This window comes from Cygnus atratus, chromosome 2 (assembly GCF_013377495.2).
Source record: "Cygnus atratus isolate AKBS03 ecotype Queensland, Australia chromosome 2, CAtr_DNAZoo_HiC_assembly, whole genome shotgun sequence".
Lineage (NCBI taxonomy): Eukaryota > Metazoa > Chordata > Aves > Anseriformes > Anatidae > Cygnus > Cygnus atratus.
Genome location: NC_066363.1, coordinates 38,088,931 through 38,114,760, shown reverse-complemented (window position 1 = coordinate 38,114,760; position 25,830 = coordinate 38,088,931). Strand labels below are relative to the sequence as shown.

Below are 25,830 nucleotides of genomic sequence, written 5' to 3'. Positions count from 1 at the left end.
TAAAGAATTAATCTTTCTTGGAGTAAGATCCCAAGAGTAATCGTAATTATTTAATAGTTTCCTTTGTTCTTTGTTAGGAGAGCTGAAAAGAACGTAAGTATAAAACCATAAAGAAAATCATGTGGACTATGGAGTGACAAGACTAATAGTTAGTGATATTTTTTTGGGGAAACTAATCAAATGTATCCATAAGCAAACACAAATAACTGATTAAATCACTGTGTGAGTATCAAAAGTAAATATCTTCAGATGTCTAAAACCATTCTAACAGTCTGTAAAGTAAATTGTGGCTCTTATATGTTGTAAAGGCATGGCATTTGGGGAGAATTTAAAAAAAAAAAAAAGAGAAGGTAGAAATAGAAAAGAATGTAGGAGAACAAACTTACTAGTGCCAATTTCTTACGGTGTTACTGATACAAGAAAATGTTAGTCCGAAGCACATTGTGTTTTAATGAAGTGGTGGCTGCTAAAACTGCAAAGGCCAACAATGTGGTTTTGAGCCTGGTTCTCAGTTTGAAAGGCTATCCAAGTTGTGCCTTGTTCAGATATGGTCTGAAGGATCATAACAATAAAAAGTTAAACTCTGCCAGGACAGTATAAATAAACTTGTAAGTCTTACGAAAACGAAGTCAAAAGGTCAGTAAGAAAGCTAGTAACAATGATACAGCAAAAAAGAACAGGAATAGCAACTAAAATTCCAAAAGGAGAAAATTGTAAACACCCCTTTCTACAATGTTTTTTAAAGTAAATTCATTTTTAATTTATTTTTTCATTCATTTATTTAAAATATCAGGTAGTTACAAACATCTGTCTATAATATGTAGCCACAAGACTGCAGGTAAACATCAAAATGTTTAAGTGGCTAGCAAGTTTGTAAACGTTTTTCTCCAAGTTATCATTTATGTGTTTTCTATTATTATGGTTAATAAATCACATAAGCACACGAAGTGTAATTGCGCTCGTAATATTTTATTTTTTTTTGGACTTAGTACAAAGAATCATTCAAGGCCATGCTGTGTTTGTGGTGTATTTTCTCTGAGGCCGTGATTATTTGATTGTAATAATTTGACATAAACTTGTACCACTGCAAAAGCAGGCAGTCCTGCCTTCCCTCAGTGTCTGGCTGCTTGTTCCTAAGAGCTTCAGAGGGTCTGTTCTAGCTAAGCAGTAGTGAGAGAGGTGGGGTGATCATTTCAGCACCATGCTAGCATGGCTGCCACGGCAAATGAGGGACAAAACCCACACGGTGCATTGGTTTGAAGGTAATGCCTAACAGTGCTCCAGCTAGCTTTGTATCTTATTTATTGCATTTTTCACGTAACGTAGTAGGACAGTGAAGCTGATGAATAGGATATAAAACTAGAAAAGTCTTAAGAATCCTAGTCACTTTCCATTTATTAGTGATAAACTGAAGGTGCTAAGCATACATGGCCAATGCCTTGTAACAACCAAAGGCAGAGCATAATTGAAGTGATTTCTGAATTGATAATATACCAATCCTGATTGGTAAATACCTCTTTGAGTTTATCTTTATATATTTATTTGGAAATACAGTTTTCTTGGAGTTAGAAAGTTAAGATACTGTAAACTAAGCAGTTACAGTAAGTGATACTTAAAACTCAGATGGCAGACATAGGTTGCTAGTTACTTTGCTTGGGCAAATCAAACCTATTTGGCTGCCATAGTTCTGTGTTGCTCCATCTCTTTCAGGCTGTTAATAAATCACTGTACAGTGACCAAAATGTAGTCTTGACAAATGTACTCTTGCACTACGTTAATGGACTGGAAAGGTCATTTCTCTGTCTTGCTGCTCTGACCATAACACCATCTGCTTTTTACCTCTATTGGCATTTTCTTATTCATTGCAGCAAATATTAGCTTGAAACATTCTTCACATGAACTTCTACCATCGTTCTTGTTCACTTGTGTGATACTGATTGGAATTCCATTCAGCCTTTAATGGTGAACCCGTATCACCCACTTGCTGGGCTTTCATTTACATACTTTCTCTCCTTTTGTCCTTAATTTTGGAAGAACTTCTTTATAAATATTCACTAACCAGCTGATTAAGTTTCTTCAAATGCTTCTTTAACACCACCTTTCTAGAAACTTAACATAAATCTCAATAAAACTGAAATCACCCATCATACTGATCAATGTTGTCTCATTCTTTTTTGCATATGTTTGCATTCCTCTTTCTGTTGTCTCATATTTGACCCAAGGTTTCTGAAATATAAGGGGTTAAAAGAGAAATTTTTTCTAGGGTGAGGTGTCGTGAGTCCAGAAGGGTGATGATGGGTCTTACCTCAGCTTTGCTTTATAACTTTAATTGTTGGCAAGGACTAGCATCAATTTTCCCTAGAATCAGAATAAAAGGGACTAAAATCAGACTAAAAGCTGGAAAAGGAAGGAAAGATGTTCCTACCCCAGCTCTCATAGCCCTTTAAAACCATATGTGTATTTTACTTGCAGTGTGATTGTCAGGAGGTACTATAACAATTCTTTTGGACTCCAAATAATAAAACATTTGAATGGAAATACCATTATTCTGCTATTCGACATCTAATGGTGATGTTTTGTCTGAAAAATAAGGAAAAGTTTTAAGCATTTTCAATATTGACTTGCGTGATTGCAAAATAGCTAAAGAAACACTGAGTGTTTGTTTTTCTGTTTTTCATCAGATAAATATCCTTCGGTGGAAATTACTCTTGCCAGTATGTATCATCCTGTGTCTGAAACTAGTCACCCTTTGCAAACAGAGGAACAAGAAATAGGCATTGATCCCTTGCAGAGTTATTTGAACAAACCAGAGGAAGGTGAGTTTTGTATTTTTTTTTAAACTTTATACATAGAAACCTTACATAAGTGTGTCATGGTAACTGTACCTGTCATAATTTGTTTAATTCTCTCAAGGAAGTTGAACAGGGCAACTTAAAGAACATTTCACAGAGTGTGTGTAGAGCACTCTGACACTAATGAAAACCACAAAAAGTCAACTTTCAATTACAGACAGAAACATTAGCCAAATGTTTAATGCGCTGTCATCCTTTTTTAATCATAAACCAAACACTGACTTCAGCATAAGAATATTGAAATGCAGCATGGTTTTGTTACTTTCTGAAACATGGGCTCTTTTACATTGCTTTGCTTTTAGAGTTTTTCTATTTTACTTTTTTTTCTTTAATACCATGATAAAGTTCAAAGTATTATTTTAGAGAAGATTATATAAATATAAAAAGGCAAAAATTCCAAATCTTGTTTGACTCACTTTCTTCAAATAAGAAAATCTGAAAATATTCTCATTAAAAAAAATACTGGAAGTCGAGGTAAGCTGTATGAATGGGCTCTAAAGGTAGAAATTACTTTATAACCCTTGGTAAATGAATTAAATGCAGTATTTGGAAGACTCTAATGAACAGTGAGAGCAAGCTGCTTGCATAATGCAATGCATGTCTGTGTTGCTTGTCTTCTCTACTTATTTGCTAGTAGTGACAGTATCGTTGGTTCGAAGAAAGCGATAAGCTTAACAAGAAGCCGAGATCCTTGTCATGAAAACGTTCCTCGAGTACTCAGTTATACACAATGGCACCTTAACTACCTGTAATTTTCCAGTCATTGAGCACATGTACCAGGAGGGCAAAATAAAAAATTTATTTTAAATTACAGAGTTGAAACAACTTTGTCACATTTCTTAAGTCCCTCACCCATATCAGCCATTCTGTGTGGGTGTATCTGTCTATAAATCTTATGTTTACCAGTGCTTACTAATAAACCTACATCAAGTTTTGCTTAGCCGGGTTTATTACTTCAGTTTATGGGAAGCTGATATTTTACTTCAAAATATATTAGTAAAGCTTCGTAGTTCCTTTGAGTTAATTTTCTTCATTTTTTTCTTCATTGCTTTACAAAGCTTTTTTGATATTAAAAATGAGAATGAACATCTAGGAGGAAGTGTTTAAAAACCTGATGATTAGATGAAATAACGTTTCCAGGTCAGTGTTCCTCCTCTATTATATTTGACATCTTAATGATACGGAGCCATTTTAGTTTGATAAACTAAAAGGATTTTTGTATGTATTTTTAGAAACTGAAAATAACCATTTTCCAGAGGAAATATAGCTTGCTTCTAGTCTACACCAATCAAAAACGATAAGCTTTTTCTATTTTTTTCCCTAAAAAATATTGGTAATTCTCTCCACTCTATTTCAAGGAAAATCAAGATTTTTACCCTGTTAAAAAGCACAGTAAATTAATTTTACCATTTATTGTGCCCAGAAGCAATTAGTTACCTTGACTGAAAAGGTTTCTCATTTTTATCCCAACCTTAACATTTCTGACATACAAAGTTATTAGTATTGAATCGATGTTTAAAAGTGCCATTAATTCATTTACCCCAAATGTTCATTAACAATGTAAATGTATGCTGATGTTCTATGAGACAAGGAAGTGACTAATGACTCTTCGCACTAACAACACTTAAAATGAATAGAAACTTTAGATAGCTAATCTTGAAGTAATCAAGACCCTCATTCAGCTTGGCATCTCTGTATGCTCTAAAACAGCTGTCAACTGTTAAAAATATATACACAACACCACATACGCACATGCGAAGATAAAGATATGTAAATACATGGTTCCCCAAGTCATAAAGGTTACCAACTATGGTACATTTTTTATGTGCTATCTATGTAAATATTTTATATAAAGCATCCATTTCATCTTCGTAATTTTTTTCTGAGAGACACATACTGCATTTTAATTTGAAACTTTATATATCCAAAATAAGTCTTTGAATTTTTAATATTTAATTTTACATAAAGGATATGTTTAGGCAGCGTTAGGTCTTTGGATGTCAAAGTATACAGTCATTCCTGTCCATCCAGCCTGGTTAGAAGTTCAGAATAAAGAAGCAATCGGTGTTTTGCAAATGAAGTATCCAACTCTTGAAACAAACTATAAATTGGATGGAGAATTAACATAATTCATATGTATATATATATGTAGCCTTTATTCCTTCTACCTATCCAATTTTCTGTCAGTAGATCTGCAGCATACTAGAAAATTGTGAGAGTCCTTTAGCTCATTGAAGAAAAATCTGAAAACCCTCTTAAAAATACCATAGGATGCTGTAAGCATTGGGAAGATGCAACCATTTCCTAAATACAGAGAAGATCTTGCAGAGTAGAAGTTGCTTAAATTTAGTAAAAGTTTCCAGTATTTGAAAGGTGTATGTGAACAAACACACTAATGCTTTAGTTAGGATAAATTCATTGTTGGGACAGGTAGGCAAAGAAGCATTTTAGAATAGATGTTCCTGAATTTCATTGTCTACACTAAAATATTTCAAGCCTGAATGTTTTTCAGCTCAAGTTTCAGGTGACATACAGAATCTGTTTGGTGAAAATCTGTAGCGATTACAATGCAAGATACATCTTGTTCCATTTTCGAGCATTCTGTATCATGTACCATAGATGTTTTCAAGAGAGATGGTCCATTAGTTGGAGATGTTCTGTATAATATTGTGGAATATCAGGACATGCAAATTGTTTTATGAAGCTGAGCTGAAAGCTTAAAGGATTACCTTGGAGGTGAACTTACAGAAGTCTTCACTGAGATGAGACATGTCACTGATAAGTATGTTGAAAATAAGTATTTAATAATAGAGCTAGTCAGATTTGCTAATGCACAGGGAGGACTGTATTTTTAGTATGTTTAGCTGATATTAAAGCTTGATGGAGAATTGTGAGATACAATGTCACGTTGGAGTTTCGAAATCGTCTCCCACGGCTTTCTCAGAAATCTTGGAAGTACATGGATTGTTGTTAAGCTGGTTGGGAAACTATATAGACTAGGTTTTATTTGTTGGCTGTCAGCTTGAAAGGATATATTGGATGGAATTCCAGAAAGGTGTTTTTTGAGTCTGGTAGTATTCAGTGCTTTCATTAAAATCTCAGTGAAGTTACAGAGATCAAACGTGTTTTATTTAGGACAGGGTTGTTAGCCTGATGGAGGGCAGACATACAATTCAAAGTATTCTTCAGATTTTTGAGAAGTGGCCTGAGAGGAATAAGACATGGTTCAGTAGGAGCAGCTGTAAGGTTTAATGTTGCAAATACTAGGCAGGAGATAATTATCTAGCTGAACAAATAAAACTAAAGCACTACAGATGAGGTAAGTGTCATATAGAGAAAGATCTGGGTGGTCACAGCAGTCCAAAATTTTGTGCAACTGAGGATCTTTGAATCTTGAGTTATGAGGAGTCACGAGAATGTGCTTGTTGGCAGTTTTACAATGTCAGAATAGGTTGTTAATAACTAACTAACAGTCAAGACCTTTCTTCTTCTCCTTTATTATTTAAAGAATTCAAAAAAAAAACACAAAACGATAAGATATTATTTCAGTCTTTTTCCAATGGTTGATTTGGCGTATATTGTTTTCTTTATGTCTGATTTTTTTTTTTCCAAGATAGAAAAATGAATGTTGTTTGTGTATATGCACTCATACATGCTTTTTTAACAACTAGTACTAATTATGAGACTGGAATTCACACTTCTGCAGTCTCATAATTCAAAGGTAAAATTTTAGTTCTTTTAGGAAAACTCTACTTTCAATTATAACTTTTGGATCTGATTGTATTGTCATTTACATGCATGTATGTATACATGCCTTTTTTTCTTTTAATTATAAGTTGGTTTTATTGTACTACTTTTTCTGATCGAAAAACGTTCATGGCATTGTTCATTCTATTCTAACAATAATTTTGAATGACTCTCATTTAAATAGGGCTCTTTATCAGACTGACATGAATCACATCTTTTTGGTCTCCAGCAGGCACTTTATAAACACTGAATACATGAAGAGAAATTTCAGAAACTTTGCACTTCTGCTTTCTCACTGTGTGCTGCATCTAACAAGTATTTTGTTCATTTCCAAATGCTCAAGATTTATATTACATTGAAACAAGATAACTAGGGTAGCTGTTTCTGAGCTGCGGTAATTTTTTACTCTAAGTTATGGGACTCACCACATTCTGACATAAGTTTTGAAGAATGTAGTAGGTAGTATTCCCATTTCATTCATGTAATGAGAAAGTTGATCCTCTAAGGACAGACTGGAACAATGCATTTAATACTCTTCAATTTAATTTGTTCAATATCACAATTAATACAATTAAGGTCACTTGAAATGAAACTATTAACGAATTGGGTAATTTACTTTAACAATGTCAGTGTGTTCTCACAATTACATTTGCTTTAATTAGTGTACAAGCTATTGTTTAATAGCATACTTCACACAGAAAAATGTAATGTATTCTTTGTTCTTTATAGAAGAAAAGGGGAAACATTTAATGGGCCTGATTGTTTGGGGTTTGGAGATTTGGGGGATATATTTCTTGTCTAAAAGATATAGCTAGTGGTGAGAACACTGGCTGACATAGCTGAAAGGAGAAAGATAACTACTGGAGTGTCTGACTGAAATGAATCTAGCTGAGATAGATCAGTTGCCCATATCCTACTTACCATTGCATCCCTCTTGATTCTCAGGCTGTCGTGAAAAAATATAAAGTGGTAAAAGAGCATTCATATTCCCATTTTGACCTTATTCTGTGACCTTATTCTATTATTCTGTGTTATTATTAGTTATTAATAGTTATTCTTCTTATTATTATTATTATTCTATTATTCTGTGACCTTATTCTATTCTTATTCCATTGGTCCTCATTTGAGAATTATGCCATTCTGGTACTAACCTCATGACACTGATTTCTAGAAATCCTTACCATATAGAACTATACCTTATTGTGGTAGTTTGAGAAACCTGGCTTAAATCAGTGTTACACAGAAAACAAGAGGGGAATGAAATAACAGTGCTCACCTTTTGTGGACCTAATAGGACCCATATGCTGTCAAATGATTTCCCCAAATCTTAAGTGTAATTCACGTTAGGCTATTTTGGGCTTGGCTTTTCCATTAAAGGCACAGGTGTAAAGATTGGAGGTATGCTTGAGAGGGAAGAGCTTTCTTTACTCTGGTTTGCTTTGTATTACAAGAATAAAAACAAGAAAGGTTTGTGTTGTTGTTTTTTTTCTCTACATCTTCAAGCACCATATGCTAACATAACAAGCATTTTAATATTCATTTATTAATAATAACTACTGTTTATCTTGCTTTCAAATGAGCAACAACAGGGTTGTAGTGACAAAGGCTATTGGAGCAACACAGTATGTCTTCAGCTAACTCAGCCTGTCACTAGCTTCTTCCACGGGACTCCTCATTTTCTCTTTTGTTTTTTTGTCCTAGAAAAATATTAAGTAATCAGATAGCAGAGAAACGATGCATGTTTAAATATATTTAAAAATTAGCTGAAAGTATCTAGCACTTAGTACATGTTTTCCTTTAAAGATTGTAGTATTCAAGGATTTAACTATACTGTAGAGTTGTTATTAGGCAGGTGTAGACTGTATTGTGTGCCCTAAGTGATGTGAGTCAAGTAACAGCTTTAAAGTAGAAGGCCTCAAACTCAAGTTTTGTCAGGGCCTATTGATCCAGAGGTCTTGTAGACGAGCCCAAGGTTGCTCCGCTGGCTTCTGGGCTGCTCAGCTCGGATAGTAACAAGTGTCACCATGTCCTCGGGTAAGTAAGAGAATGTAGTGAGATGTGGGCCCTTTGGTTCAAATGCGTTGCTGTAAATTCTTATTTAGGAGCCGGGGGAGTGTTTTAAATGACATCAGCTGTGGCAGTGTATGTGAGTAGCTGGCACAGTTCTGTGGCTTATGAGGATCCAGGGTCTGACTTTTCTCTCTAGAATTGGTAGCTCCATTGTTTTGGGTGGCTTTGCAGAAGTTGCATGCTACATTAGTTCCAGTTTGGAGGTTATAATGGGACATGGGTAACTGGCACAAGCATCGCACAGGGATCAGGGTTCAGTGGTTTATAAGGCAGATCATAGAATCATAGAAAATCACGAGTTGGAAGGGACCCATAAGGATCATCGAGTCCAACTCCTGGCACCACACGGGTCTTCCCAAAATTTTAGACCATGTGACTAAGCGCACAGTCCAAATGTTTCTTAAACTCCAACAGGCTTGGTGCAGTGACTGCTTCCCTGGGGAGCCTGTTCCAGTGCACGACAACCCTCTCGGTGAAGAACCTCTTCCTGATGTCTAGCCTAAACCTCCCCTGCCTCAGCTTGACACCATTCCAGCAGGTCCTATCACTGGTCACTAAAGAGAATAGATCAGCACCTTCCCCTCCGCTCCCCCTCGTGAGGAAGCTGTAGACCGCGATGAGATCTCCCCTCAGCCTCCTCTTTTCCAGGCTGAACAGGCCACTCCTCATATGTCTTCCCCTCTAGGCCCTTCACCATCTTCGTAGCCCTCACTATTAGGTATTAGAAAGACCTTTTCATTGATGGTGTCTGATGATCTAAGTGAAATCTGAACTGCTCTTTTTGAAAATTCTACTCAGAATTGGTACACGAAGATAAGACCTAACTCACTAATGACACTGGCACTTCGCCTCCACTCACTCATGTCAGCTGGGAGTTTCCAATTGTTTCCAAATATAATCCTGCCCAAAATACTGGCATAAATAACTTGCCAGCCTCATCATTCTGGTAATTCCTTGTGACCTTACTATGGGAAATGCTGATTTCAGTCTTTCTTTTTGTTCTTTACCTAGCTTCTCCCAAATCCAGGTTAAAGCTCAACTAGCTGGCTCTCATCTTGACTCCTAGTATACTTATAGTATAATATACTTCTGATAAAAGCAAATGATAGAAGTTGAATGAAAAAAGAAGATTTAAAAATAAATAAATAAATTTGATATGGCTATTGGAGCTTAAAATACCAAGTGGAAATTTCCATTTTAACTATAGTAACCTCCCGAACAGCATTAAAACAGAAGAATCTTTTCATTAAGAACTCTGTAAATATAACATGAAAACTACCTTGTTATTATAAGTTATATAGAAGCCAGTGATGAGAATTAAATAATTATTTGAATATTTTACTCAGACTTGATACAAAAATATAATGAAGGTTAGTATATGTAAACACCTCACATATTAAGTGTTCTATGCAATGATCAAATCATGTTAAATGGCTATATTTCCTACATATGGAAAAGGAAGACTCTCTTAATTTAAAAAAATTGAACTGTACAAGTTTGATTTTCCTTGTGTATTTATAATAAAAGACTAGTAAATCAGAATTCTAGCTGAGGCCAGCATGATTGGTACAGGATAATAATCAAATGTGTGTGTTCACTTCTGTCCTTATGTACAGAAGGCTGTAATTTACAAAGCAGTCTGTAAAATGTATGCAGCTAGCTGATGTTACAGACCCCTGTACCTGAGATTAAATGTACATTAAAACATTTTGAAAGATTTTAACTGCCACAGATTTGATTGTATTAGAAATTGATTACTCCATATAACAGAAAAATGTCAGCATGGGTAGAATCTTTCCTGTCTTTCATAGGTGTGGACACTTGTAAAGATCTGGAATTCCTTCTTTTAGAAAGTGAAGTGTTTGACCTACTTTCACTGAAGTGATACCACCATATTATATTGCAAAGTTTCAATTTTAGGCTTCCTATTAACTAATAAGCCTTATTCTTCAACCACCTTGGATACACCTGTCACTGTCCTCTTTGTACATGCAAAGCTAAGGTGTGTGGAAGGGGAGAGGAATAAAGTACTGTCAAACTAGGTAGTTTCTTGCCACTTAAAATAAGTAAGATGTGTATTATTTATTGACAGTCTGGCCTTTTAACAAAGAAAAATAGGCCTATGCTTAGGTTGCCATTGCTACAAACAAAACAGCTGATACCGTAATGAACAACATACTGAGGGCCATCCAGGACATAAGGCAAATTAAGCAGGTTACAAACTGCATATCTTCTATTTAGATATAGGAGATCTCCCCAGCTCTGACAATTAGCTCTACTGATCAGGCAAGCAGACAGACAGAAACAGAAGGAGGCCATTTGTATCAATTTGAGGAACAGAACTAGTAATGAAGTAAAATATCCGTAGCAGGTATTTTCACCTCCACGTTGGAACAGATATTTCTAACTGCTGGTTTCATCTTCACAATAACAAATACATAAATATGTGTTGTTTAACAGAAGCTTATTTTCTGTTGTTTACAAATTGAGAGCAAAAGAATAATAATACTTCTAACCCAGAGGTTTTTTAAAAAGGAGAAAACATTTTCTGGACATACAAACAAATATGAATCTTGGTAACCTGACAGCTTTGTTTAAACGTTGAATTTGAGTTTCCTTTCATGAAAATCTTTTCAAAGTACAGCAATTCAGCTGTGAAAACCTGAATACATTAATGATGACAAAGAACCTCTGGAATGAGCCAACGTTTGTTTTTGTTCTTCTACAACATTTCCTGATGAATTGCACATACAAAAAGTGTTGCAGGTTATTTTAATTTTCCTTTCTTACTTTGATAATAAATGTCTCCTCTGTTTACCTTTTCAGTTAAGGTACCTTATTATTACTAATCAGCTTTAATTATTTATAACAAAATGACTGTGAAAGATTTTTCTTTGATGTAGAAAAAGTCAGGGACCTGATCCTGATCCTATTAAAATTAATGGCAAGGTTCCAATTGACTGTAAAAGCAACAAGCCTGAGTGCCCTTATTGTTTAGGTGAAGCAATAATTTAACCCAAGATACTGAATTGGGATTAGTTACTTGGAGTTCCTTAATTTTGGGAATGTCCAGATTTCAAGCATTTGGTCTCAGGTTTTGTCTGCTCAGAGGCAGTGTGCATATGACCTTTAAAGTGTTGGCCTTCATTTTACACATCAGATATGCAGTAAATGAAAAAAGGCTAAATATACATGATAATCGGAGAATACCTTTGCCTCTAAACAGAAGTACGGGCTAAAATGGTTGCAGTGAGAGAAACGTGCATAGGATTTCTACTTTAACTATCTTTCTTTCCAGTCAACAAAATAGCAAACCAACCCAACTCTAAATGATACTGGATAAAGACACATGATGTCTTAAATGCATTAGGTGAGCTGATGTTTAAACCTTTTTGCCTAAGTGAACTAGTACTGGCTTTTGTTTCTAAATATTTATACACACGCACTCCATGAAAAAAAGATTGAACACTTCTGTCAGAGTATGGAATATCTTTTAGTTGTCTATTCATAAATATCCCTATTTAGCTTTGTCATTATGTCAGAAGTTTAGGTCACTTCATCAGTAATCATGTGACTATAATGTTTTAACTGCAGCCCAAGTGACATAAAAGGATATAGCAAGTAAGATTTATTTTTACTATTTGTGACAATCACACACGCTTATGATGCACTTTGTGCTCAGTCACTTGATCTGTTATAAAGGGAAGTAGGACTTTGGATGTTTCTTTTGCATCTCTGTGCTTATCTCATCCTATTCAAGGTATCATATACCAAAGAAGTTAAGAAATTAATTCTTGTAGCTGCCATACGTATAGTAATAGGACTGTATGTTCTTACAGAAGCAGAAGTTTGAAGCAGGTGAAATGATATGCCTAATTCATACAAGAAGTCTGCAGCAGGGCCAGGAATTGAACCCAGATCATTCAAGATTGAGCGCCGCCTCAGTGACCTAGTGATCCTTTGTTTCTTGCTTCCTTTGAGCCATTTGTGAGGCAGGGTAAAAACAAAACAAAACAAAACAAAACAAAAAAACACAGTAACTTTGGTACATTTCAGAGTACACCCACAACTTTTTCATGTTTTATATACAAACTCATAACAAATACGAACTTGTCAGTCTTCAAGAATTGCAACCAGAAGTGGTTTTGGTAACTGTAAAATGGAAAATATTTTAGAAGATGGAGATATGAGTGTCATCTTTTCATTATTATGGGTAATCAAATAAAGTTAAAGTTTTTTAATTCATTAAACTATTCCCTAAACTTTTGTAAACCGTAGCACAGTGTATATATATAAAATTTGTATGTGTGTGTTACTATTAAAATATGATTTTTCCACAAGATGAATGAATGCTGCTCCAGCTTGATGAAGTAGTTATCAAAGTTGATTTGATTTGGTTTTGTTTGTCATTGGTGTGTATCTCAGCATTCCCAGCTCCTGTCTTAAGAAAAGGCAAAATACTGGAACTTCTTATGAGAATTTTTAAAGTAAGCACTGCATCCTGCTTTTACAGTTGCATTATGCCACTATAGGTGCTATGGGCATTAACTGGCTAGACATACAGCTCAATGGAAACTGTGAATCAGGTAACGCAATGCTACATCCCTTTTCCCCTGCAGCTCCCATAGAGAATACCTGTCTCTATGATATTTCATGGAATGTAAGTGAGAAGGTTAAAAATCAAATTTAAAAAAAAATATTAAAAAAAATAAAAAAATTAAAGTGAGAAGGTTAAAAATCAAATTTAATACATGTGAACTATAATGGCCAGTTAAAAAAAAAAACAGCTCTAATATTCTTCTTTTAAATATCTTAAATCTGCACAATCAGCTGGCAGTTAAATGCTTCTGATTGGGTACTAGAGTGGTAAGCAATAATATATAAAATATATAAATATATAAATATATATATATATAATATATAAAATCTGAGATAGGAAGACTGCACTCAAATTTTTGAACAAATCTGTCACTTCAGTGCATATGGGACCGTGTAACCAAAATATTACCAGTAGCCCTGTATGATAAATTTATCCACTAAAATTTTGATATCCCATTACAAATTATTATTCCCGATCTTCCTAGAAGTTAAAAGGCACAAACTTCATCCAGGTAAAGCTTTTATGGTGGTGATAATTCTTTTCTTCTGAGAAATTGGATTTGTAATGGAATCAATGATTTAACCTTAGGAAAAGTTATCTGTGTAGTGTTTCAGTGCTAAATGCAATTGAAGGAATAGAGTTCTCATATAATATGCATGAAAGTATATTTTCGATTAGAAAATATTTGTGTTTCAGTATGGTGGGGGTATAAGTTCTGTATCTTAGTCATAATATTCAAAGATACCATTGATGCTTTTGTTTACTTTTCATTTGAAATATTTAAAGGGTGGAGCAATGGAACATAAATCTGTCCATTAGTGGGCATTTCTACTTTGCACTTAGATGAATTCTCATCAAATTTGATTTGATGACTGGTGGCCAGAGCAGATACTATCTTAATGGAAGAGAGAAGGATACTGAGCCACAGGGCCACCACCAAACTTCTGTGACCCAGTGTTTGTTCACTCTTTGCTGAAGTACAAAACAAAATACTGTTTTGCAAATGTATACAAAGCCCCATTCTGAATTATCAACAGGTAGGTGGTCACAACTTTATCAGCTACATTAAGACTGAGATTTTATTGCCATAAAATTGTATAGCATTAATTGTTGCTATTCTAAAAATAATGCACTTGCAGATTAGTTTGTCTTTTGCTTATTTGAATTTGAAAGAAAGAAGGGGTGTAAGTCGGAGCTTACACTGTGGAAGAGTCTACCTCTGTTTGGGATTTTGTGACTGTAACCAGTCAAAACTTTTGTTTTAAATGTTCTGGAATTAAAATTGAAGATTTTCTGCATGATTAAATATAATGTATTTTATAAATTAGTATTTGTGATATTTATTTGTCATGAAGACATGATAGTTTTTCGCTTTGACATTTGCATGAACTTAAGTTACACCCTCGTAACTGTGCTATTAGAATAACTGTTTGTTGAAGAGAATAAATTTTTTTAAAGAAGATGCTTTGTGGCATACCTCTATCAAAAGTAAATTTCTGATTTGGAAAAATACTACATAAAGCCTGTGGCTTTTTCTCATTTATTTAATTTTTGCAGGAAAGATAATTTTGTCGTAAAAGCAGCTTTAAATGAAAACCACAGATTTAATTCTGCACATGAAAAATCTGCTGCAGATTTTTCATGTGCAGAATTAATATGATCTTTCTGATACTACAGGTCTTCTAGATATTACAAATTTAAGAAGATGCTTGCAGGTTTTCTGCCGTTTCAAAGACACTTACTCATAACTGTCAGTTGAAATTTGAGATTTCTATGGAAAAATGACCCTGCATTTGCTTTCAAGCATTTGCATTACTTGTCTAAATACAGTTTTCTGGTTTTGCATATTAATCCGTTCCTTGCCAAAGCTGTAGCTCAGAGCAGTGACTTTGAAACTTTTGAACATACCTAAGCATTTTTTTTAATTACTATATAAAGTTGAATTTGGGTTAAACATTGTATTAACTGTGACAATCTGTTAATTGTAAAATACTTATAATGTTGGGGATGCTGAAGTCAATTGTCAACTGATAGTTACATTTGTTATATGTAACAAAATGACAGTAAATGCGTTAAAACAGTACTGAATCTTAAGATGGGAAGTGGTGACATCTGAATATCATGTAGTAAATTATGTGTACAATGGTAATCTGTTGGCCTAGCATACGGGGCTGCTTACACTGTGGATCCTACAGCCACACAAATCGTGTCAACACTTCCTGAGACTTGATGTTTTCCAATTTGGGCACTTACTACAATGACGACAAGTCTTTGCTGCAAGAGAAAAAAAATAGCCAATTACTTTATTGATTTGATTCCTCCATGCTATAATTGCATTAGAAAAATAGGCATGATTACTGAGAAATATTATTAATCTGATTTTTTAAAGGTAATTTAATCCTTTAAAGATTAGTTGAGGCGTTGGGAGACTGGAATGAGTCTTTGCAAAGGGAGCAGAATTGTACCACGGCCGTGTTCAGACACCTGTCAGTGTCCCATCTGCCGTGTCACCTGTTTTGCCCTTGGTGGGCAAGCAACCCAAGAAAGTTTGTCCACATTATTAATAATTCCGCTGTTCAGATCTTTGGCCCTGAAGTGATTTTCTGTTTATGAATTGACACCATTTTGCATCAAAGGTGGTGAGTCAGTTTTGGGACACGTTGAGTTATTCCAGTAATTCTCATTTACCACTTGCTCCTAGGTCCATATCTTGTTACTATCTTAATGAAGTTAAGGCAAAGAACAATTTGAGGCCTTCAGGTTGGGTCTATTTTTTTCCTCTTTCAAACCGTATGCCAGTGCTCCAAAGGCCTGTCTTTTGGCTGGTTCAAACAAAATAAATACACCTCTAAAAGATCCCATTCAGAGAAGTATCTACTAATTTCAGGCAAAAATTCTTTTCATTTGGTGTTTACAAATTGCACTTCTTAAACTTTGCCTAGAGGTAGGGAGGAGTGTTTCAAAAATGAAATGTTTAAGTAAAGTGACTACAAAAGCATGTTATCTTCCATTTTAGTGTATTTCTTCTTCTGAATAAGTTATGCTCTAATAAAAATTAAAGAACAAGTTGCATTTCGAAGATCAGGTCATCGTAATTCATTGACATTAGGCCACATAACTGAATAATGTCTTACTTCAGTGAAATACATCAAATGAGATCAACAATTATGACTCATAAACATGCCTCGCAGGCATAAAACAGCAGGGAATTAGCATGTGAGGCTGATAAATATGCATGTAAATAAGCTCCCAAAGGAATAACATGGGTTTGATTGATAGGTTTAGAATTGGAACATATGTAAACCCCTTTATTCCTCATTCTGGTGTAGCTAAGTAAAGATGCGTTTTACTTGTTAAAAGTTTCAATAACTTTGTAAATCTTAATGCCACATCTGCTTTTGTGTGTGCAGGCACGTGTGGGTGTCACTTGAGAGATTGATTGAATTGTCTGCAGGGTAGATGCCCTCACGCTAAGACTGTAGTGTTTGTGTATGTATATTGCAGTGGCTGCGTATATGCATGCACATATATGCATATTTGCACACTACATATTAGGTGGAGTGAAGCAAAAGATTACTGAGGGCTGGTTTTACTCAGAACTTACAGATTTTGAAGTTTGTTTTGTAAGCAGAAAAATTAGTTGTGAGTTTTGGTATATGCACCAGTATATTTTTGCAAATACATTCTGCATTGAAGGTAATTACTATTTATATTACAGAAAGTCCCACAAGTGCTACTACATTTAAGAGTCTGGCAGTGATTCTTTATAAACTTCCATTTTTGTTGGCATCTTGCAGCTTGAGCTCTTATCTACAACTTCAAAGTACCTATCACAGCAGTATCTTTATGTTGATCAGCACAAGTGTTTATGCTGTGCAGAGATTTACATCTGTATTCTTAGAAAAGTATGTAACATACTTGGTGTTTATAAAACATTAATACTTTGGTTTGCCAAATACAGACCAATTGGTTGCCATTGTCATGTGACCTAGTGTACATCTGCTTTATTGCCATTCCCTGCTATTAGGCAATAAAAACTTTTCCAACTGATGCACGCTTACTGATGTCGCATCATGATATAATTATGCTAAAGTAATCTTAGACCAGTGGCATGCAAGATGCAAAAACATTTCCAATAGCATGAAGTATGTATTGACTGTAGATTTTTGTTGTGTATGTTTTATAGCTAAAATAGTCATTCTGAGAAATTTGAGATAGGGCTGGTACCAGAGATTACAATTGTTCGTGTGTCAAAACCTCAGTTCTGTAATACCTGCCTTTTGCTTAGAGATACCTTTCTGCAGAAATAAAGCTTGAGCAAAATGACTTCCATCTGTTTAGATTTATAGAGTAGCGGGGAATATATTTTCCAGTTCCAATAAGTAAATTCAGGAGCTACTGCTTAGTTCTGAAAACCAGCTCTTCTTGCTGCTTAAAAATAAATAAATAAAATTGTAGCACTTAGAGACATCAGCATCGAATCTCATGTGGGTTCTCATGAAGCAATTTATTGCCACCTTGTATAATTTGTATAGAAATGCTCCAACAGCATAAACTGCTTAACCCAGACGGTAACAGACTGTGACATGAAGAAAAAATGAGTGCTACATACAACCATGGGAAGGGGGGCAGCAGGGAGGGGATTTTCTGTAACAGGGATGAATAAGCAGATTGCTATCTGGAGCTCCGATGGACCATGTTTCTAGCTGTGTAGCACTGTCCTTTTTCACATAGGATGCCTAGATATCTCTTGAGCCAACAGGAATAATAAATACAGCACTTTTTTTTTTTCCCCTAACAATGTGCCCTTTTTGCACTCAGGACCTTGACAGACTGTCAGTCAGTTTCCACTCCCCACAAGGAATGTCCTTGAATGGCCCAAGAGAAGCCAGAAAATTGTTACTAAGTATTTTTCATTCACCTCTAGAATTTTCCACATTTTATCCAACATGTGTGAAGCCACTGGGAAATATGGTTAAATGAGTTAAGCAGACATCACCCATCTGTGCATCTTAGGGAAAATAAAAACAGTGCTGTCCCTTGGAAATCTTTCTTGGTACATAACCAAAATCAGAGGAACAGCCACCAATTTGAAACTAAATCTAGGCGAGGCTCTTGTAGGAAGAAAGTGAGAAGCACTTCAAAGAAAACTGCTTCTTCTATTCCACCCCAGTCTTCCTGCTGTGTTGCCTTTCGGAATGTGAGGTGGTCCTGGCAGCTGGGCCCTTTTGACATTCCTGAAGGCTACTGGACACCCAAGGAAAACACGTCTGCAAATCATATCCACTTCAGATGGTGTTAAAAACCTGGCATTCAGCCTCAGCTTTGAATTTTAGTCCCCTGACAAGCCAAAATTACCGCAAAACTGCAAAATTACAAGCAAAAAATTACTGCAAAAAAAACCTGCAAAAAACAAGCAAAACTAGTGCAAAATTTTTACTTTTACTGCAAAAGTTTTATAATTGTAGATTAGAAGGCATTGTAAGAACCCTACGTTTCCTAAAGTCTTGATTCACCCTTTAATATTGTTCATTGCCATCCTTTCTACTAATAAAATGATTGGTAATTTGTATCTCTCAAACAGTTCCCCCTTGGATTTCTCATGCACTGAAAAGTCAGATGCCTGACATTACTGTGTAAAGTTAAGTGCTTAGGGTTAATGAATGGCATTAAATTTTATGAGGTCATGTCCAGTAGATGTTAAAAGAAGCTTAAGGGAACTTTATCACTGATAGAAATTAACAGTTGGCATGAAAGAATGCCCGAGGGAGTTCAGTTCTAAGCAAAAATAAAATTGGTGGTATAAAAGCTAAAATATAGTCATTGTGATTAATGTAAACATTTTTGTTAGGTAATTGGTTACGTGTTGCAGTAAAAGAAATGAGACCTCACAGCTTGAAAGGAAAGAATATTATTGTATTTAGAAAGCAATTAATGTTTCTAGTCAAATAAAAAAAAATCTACATCACGTACAATATTTATATTCTTTCAGTAAACATATAACCTTTGGGGCTATATTTATCAAATAGTCAAGTCTCCACTTATTTACATTAGGTTTTTCTTTGGGCAAAATGTGTTTTCCCTAGTGGAGAATGTTATTTTGTTTCATTAAACCTTTATTTCTACTCACATGCGTTGCTTGTATTACAGACCAAATGAGTACATTTTGTGTACTGAAAGTCATCTAAGGTTTGTGTTTTGGGGTGACTGACGGATGGCATGAAAATTCTGTTTAAAAAAGAAAATGGCTACATTAACTTATGGATAGATCTGTTTTGCATAATTATGTGGGGAACTATTCAGTAATTACACTAGTATTCACATGCTGTAATTTTCCTCGTCTTTATTCACTGTCATTCCAATGAGAGGAAACAGAAAACTTATTCAGACATATATATTCTTTCTTGCTCTGTCTTAAAACCCACAGTCACAGTATACAGTACTTTTTCAGATAAAGTCTGTGCTCAAGAAAGACAACTCCTCTCTTGAATTTGATGCACACTGTGTATGTAGATCCTGCACCCAATCTTCCAAGTCTTTAATATCACATTGTAGATAAGTCTAAATGACCTGTTACTTTCCTATCATTTGGCCTCTCTGCTGTCTGTACACTGCTGGAGGTAACAGTGTCAACCTTGTTGAGAATGTAGAGCTTTATTATTGACAAGTCAAAGTTTCTGGATCAGAGCTTTTTTCTCCGCTGGTTGGACAGAGAGGTACCATACCCTGTTACCTGGCATCGCAGATCGTAGCCACATCCCTAATTTGGAAGGGGAAATCTGAAGAAAAAGAGAAGGTATTTTTAGAATTTCTCATCTATCAGGACTGTTCTGTTGCTCTCCAAATGATTGGTTTTGTGATTTAGTATGAAGCACGTACATGAATCACACCTTTTCTTATTTTTCTACATAAAATCCAATGTGAAAAAATTGATGCGATCTGATGCTCAGTGACATTTTCTTCGTGTACCCAAACTGTTATCTCTGGCTAGAAGATACTGTGCATTTTCTGTCTTAGGAAACTGGTGCAACTGTCTAGAAAAATTGACTACTCCTCAGCATTTATCCTATTATCGTGTAAGCTAAATCATCAGCCTTTTAGAAAACTTCAATATAATTGTTGTCAGCAAGAAAAGTCTAGGCATACTTATCTAGTTCACATTTTTGAAGTCTCGTAATGCTTACATTTCCAAATGCTTTATACTGGCATCCTTAGTTCCATCCTGAAGCACCACCAGGGCTTTCCACTAGTTATGGTCCTCACAGGAGGGTAAGGGTGGAGAACAAAAATCTGTCCTGTGATGCATTTTATACTTGTTCACGGAAAAGTTTTGTGGCGTTTTTTCTCAATATCTCTTAACAGAGGGACCATTGTTCCACAGACTGTGTTACATTATAATGAATAGAAACATTTTGTCATTCTGGTTGTCACTTCGATATATTTTTATATTCTGATATTGCTGTGGACTTTCATCTCTCAGACATCTAGAGCTTACTGCTAATGCATATATACCTTTGCTCTTCAGATTTTTCCAGATCTGTCATTTACAAAATGCATCTGCTTTTGCACCAGCAAAGTGCACAGTTGGTGCTCTCCAATTAACTAAGGCTTGATTTAAAAGAATTTTGATTAAAATCTAGTGGTTTTATTATGCTTCGGCGTATTTTGATTTGACAGTTTTAAAAATTGTAACACAGTACTTCTTTTATACTTTTCAGTGGCATTTTTCCACCAGCAAAATTTATATTAAAAGAATTTATATTTTTTTTATATAAAATTTATATTGAAAGAAAAAAAATGTGGTCTTGCTCCGTTTCGTGGCCATTTTGAGGTATGGGTTTGCTGGATACATAACGTATTCTAAGAATTAGCATCCTTAAATTAGACATCCTCAGATCAGGAGCTTCCTAGATTCATCTTAGACAAAAAAGCTAGCCAACTTTAAGCTCAGGTGTCCTTTTTTGATGCAGGTTCCTTCTGTATAGTTCATTTGATTGGGATAAGGGCTGTTCCATTGGCAGCAGGGACATCCCTTTCAGGGTTGAATACTTGAGACTGTAACAATGTTATTTGCCTTTAGGTTGTTGGCTTTTTTCAGACCATCTTGCTAAAGTGTGTCAGGTACTGGTGATATCATAGGGTGAAGGTATCCTAACATTTAAAAAAACAAAACAAAACAAAAAAACCTGTGCACTAGAATTGTCCTACTCCTAGACTTTGTTATTGATGGAGTATCTCCTTTAAATTTTTTAAAACTTTTAAATGTTACCCACAGGACTTTAAACTTTACCCAGACACTAAGTTGCTTCTTCAAAGTCATTCGCATAATAGATTTGTTAAGGAGTGAAAAAATGTGCTTTCTATTGTGTTACAAATGATAGATAGAGGAAGTAAAAATCATACACATTTCTGAGGTGTTATGTTCATACTTTCATAAACCATTGGCTATCTCCTTACTTTTCTGTGCATTTAGTGCTGCTAAAATGTGTTAAGTAGTTACATTATTAAAAACATGCCTTCGTAGTACATACGAGCAGCATCCTATTTCTAACTAATTTAACAGATTATCCTGTGTTTTGTGTTGATATAAATCCGAAGTAGCCTGTTGGACCTACAGATGTGACGGAAGCAGTTGTGTGAGAGGCTCAAGGAGGGTACAGCAACTGGTATAAATATCCTGGTGCCCTCCTGCTGCTTCCAGCAGTGCAGAAAGGAGCTGTGGTAGCAGGGGGAGCAGGCTGCAGCTGGGAGGCACCGCAGCAGAGCTTCTAGGGGTGCTGGGGAAGGCTGCAGGTGCCCAGGTGCATCCACACAGCTCGGGGTGGTTCAGGAACTGGCTGCTTCCCATCGTGGGGCTTTCTTCACCTCATATCGTGTACTTTTATAAATGTCTGGGCGTTGCCCACAGCTTTCATCTCTGTGACAAGTTTCTGATTTCAGATTTCGGATCTGTTTTCTCTTCTTCAGAGCTGAAGCCAACAGCTGAGTTGCTAGCTCTTGGGGGGCAATGCCAGCCCCACCACAGGATGCCAGGCAGCCCCACTGGCTTTTAGTTCCTCATGTGCCTGAATTTCCAGGTTTTCCATTTGCAGCAGTGCTGCTGCTGCTTTTATTGTTTCTGGTTACTTCCTAGCCATAAACGCTGCCTGCTATTCCGCTGAAGACGAGCAAGTAACTGGTTACACGTGTGGCAGCACAGTAGCCAAGTGGGTGCTCTGATTTCATGCTATACCCCTTTGTATGTATGTGCTGGGCAGAGGGAAGCGGTATGATTTTTTTTATGGTGTTTATAAATGTATTTACACTTTGGAATCATGTCCAAGAACGTACTTCCTGCTTTCGGGAGAATCCTTTGGCATCCATCAATGGCGCTGCCGGTCACCAGCCTGCGATGGTAGCTTCCTTTAATAAGAAAGAGCAAAGAAAGCAACCAGAAAAGTGCTCCTGCGCTGTTTTAACCTCTGGTCCTGTTTATCATGAGACCACCTAACACACTGCAGGAGGTGATGCTGCATGTCACTACCACGCGGCTTCCTGGCTGGCTGGCCTTTGTCCTGATAAACCTGTTCTTTTCAGCCGAAAAGCTAGCTTCGTGTTGAAAGGGCAATTCTGTTTCAATAAAAGAGCACTTAATCCCTTCTCGTTTGTTTTATACTATCATTTAATCTTGGCAAAACAGCATTGTTAGAAAACTTCTACTCAATCTATTTTGGCTCAATTTTTTTCCTAGACTCAATGGAATATGCATTACTGCTTTTGAATATGAAAATCAAACCATGCTTACATATAATTTATTATCCTAAACAGAAGGATTGCATTTATCTATAAGATACAAATGTGGTTAAAAATAGGATGTAACTGAAGTAAATTAAAGGACAATAGTAGCTTTCAAACATATAAAGAGGTGGTATGTTTTTCTTATTCTCAGTGTAAATGGTCTCTGGAGACCACCTTTTTACACTGATTGTGCATGTCTAAGATTAAGCAAAGCTGTATGACCAGTGCTATCTCAGGAGGATGCTGAGTCATTAACTCATGTTTATTGCCTCTTGCCATCTTTAGATTATTGCAATTTATAGCTCAAATGCCGTTTTAGGCTGTTTATAAGTTAAAATTAGCTAAATTCTTCTGGAAGCAAGTGATAAGTCACTCGGCATTTCTATATCATGGAAAACAAGTTCCTAGCGACGATTCCAGGCTACTTCTAAGATTTTTCTTTCCGTGCAAAGTCTAATTGTGGTACTCATCCCTAGTTATATGTATTACACAATTCTATGTATTGCTAGATTTGCTGATTTGCCTTTTTTTAATTTTTTTTTTTTACTGGCATATGCTCTTAAAGAATTTATTGAAGTTAGAGAGTATATTATTTATTAGGTATAGAGTATCCACTTTGACTAGACTACATTAAAATGTTCATATATTATTCTGGAGTCTGAGTCACATTCGATGATGACCTAGGATGTTGTTCAAGTTACATAATGTAAATGATCAGCAATGTTAAGTAGCGGGTACAAGCTGTAGTACTGAGCATATGAACAGAATTAGGCCTAATACACACTTGGAAAAAACACAGGTGCATTAGGGAAAACAAAGACTGAAAAAAGAGAAGCACATTTTTACCTTATCCTGTGGATTATTTTTTTTCTTTTACCAGTCTTATTGCTGCTGGTAACAAATTCAAAACAGGCATTACTGGACTATATATATGCTTACCGACTTCAGTGGAAGTTGCATTTGCTTATATAAGCTAGTATATGGTTTCTACAGAATGGGAAGTAAGCTATTTTTCTGTGTTACGTGCTTTTTCTGAAGAGTTTTTATCACTAATATCACCACAGATAAATTTGGCCATCCCATCATGCTCAAACGCATTATTTTAAAGCACCTCCAGATGTAAATTATTTAAGGTATTAGTACATAGCAATCACCTGAGAATTCTCCTCAAGCATTTCTATGCATTAGTTCAGTGGTACTAGAGTAAAATTCCTTATTCTATATATTTTATTGGTTTTAAAGTACAATATAGTACAGTCAAAAATGTAGTTCAGCCTGTTTTTAAACACAGAAGCTTAATCAGGAAATAAAATATAAAAAATAAATGTTTTGAATATATATATTATTAAATCTTATTTTAAATTCATCTGCTGGGGAGTATATATCTTAAACACTGATGCTACATTCTAATTTTGAAATCAGTCACCTAGACTTATATATATGTTTTCCCATCCACACTTTTTCACACATACATTTGCATGTGGAAAAGTGGCATGTGGATGTGCGGGCTAACCTAATGACAGAGTTGGTATTAAGATTCGTGAACACTTGGAATCAGTTTCACTTGAAATGGAAACTCTCTTATTTTTGTGTGCCTTAATTTAAACTGAAGTGCATAGATAAAATTATTTCAAACAGATTTTGCCTGGAGAATACGCAGAGTTTACTCATATATGCGTATACACATATGCAATTGTGATTTCTTATGCAAAGATCGTAGAAGATGCCACTCGATTGTCATAAATCAGCAATCCAAAAGACACTGGATTTGACTGGGTTCAAGCAACATGCAATACAAGGTACTCTTATTATCTCCAGAAGTTTTTGTTCCTAACTAAAAACCAATGTGTCTGCCTATCATATTGTTCGACTGTTCTGCTGCCTTTCTGTAGGGCTAAAACAGGCTTTGATTTTGCACCTTTGTGTCAGCGTTGCTTGCTTACTTTCAAATGTCACCAGCTTTCACTACTGCAAAATTAGCATATGTGCGGGTACTCTATTGTGTTCTACATTTGTGTTCCTCTCCTAACTTGCATAAGCTTAGAGGGGAAAAAAACACCATTAATGCTTTCTATATTTTTCTCATATTAATATCAAAGCATAAACAAGTGAAGTGTTTCACCCTGTGTAAGACTTTTTACTTCTAATGGTAGAGTCTCACAGTGAATTATCTGCGCAGCCTGCTAACTATCATTTTTTGTTTAATTCCTGGCAAAATATGATATTTTAGGGCACAGTAGTTGGAACTGAAATGCTGCAAAGAAAATCTGTACCAGGCAACATGTGCATTGAAAGTACGTAACTAGTGCTAAATGCATTTGAAGCAAGGGATAGAGTCAGGTTTGTACCTGAAATGTTGCTCACCAAAAGTTGTGTCATATTTATTTCAGAAAACTTCAACAACTTGCTCAGACTGAAATGTTCTTCAACTTTCCAGCCTAATAATTATTTTATAAATATCAGAAGTGCAGTGCACTTAATTCTTTAGCTGAAGGCAGTATTTTCAGTTTCTGTACACTGCTTCGAGCTTGCTCCATTTAATCATTTTAAAAGCTTATTTGGTGCAAATTGAATTTAACACTGTAGTTGCAGGGGTGTTATGTAAAAAGTCCGAAAGATCGTTTGTTGTGTAAGGCTTATTGTACAAACGATTGAGCTTCAGAGCTGGAGCAGCGACCGAGTCATCTTAAACTCTCCAGCACCCTCTGTTGACATGATAAAGCAATGCCTTGTGCATTGCTCCTTTATTGCTAGGAAATCTATCAAAATACATAGCAGAGAAAT

General features: G+C 35.5%; 1 protein-coding gene across 4 annotated transcripts in view; it reads left to right on the top strand.

Moving 5' to 3' along the window:
• Positions 1-25,830, top strand: part of TBC1D5 (TBC1 domain family member 5) — a 323,220-nt gene that overhangs the window by 125,896 nt on the left and 171,494 nt on the right. For all 4 annotated transcript variants that reach the window (XM_035556416.2, XM_050708888.1, XM_050708886.1 and 1 more), the window contains one exon: positions 2,682-2,816. In XM_035556416.2, the coding sequence (XP_035412309.1) occupies positions 2,682-2,816 (135 nt within the window). The remainder of the gene's footprint in view (positions 1-2,681; positions 2,817-25,830) is intronic.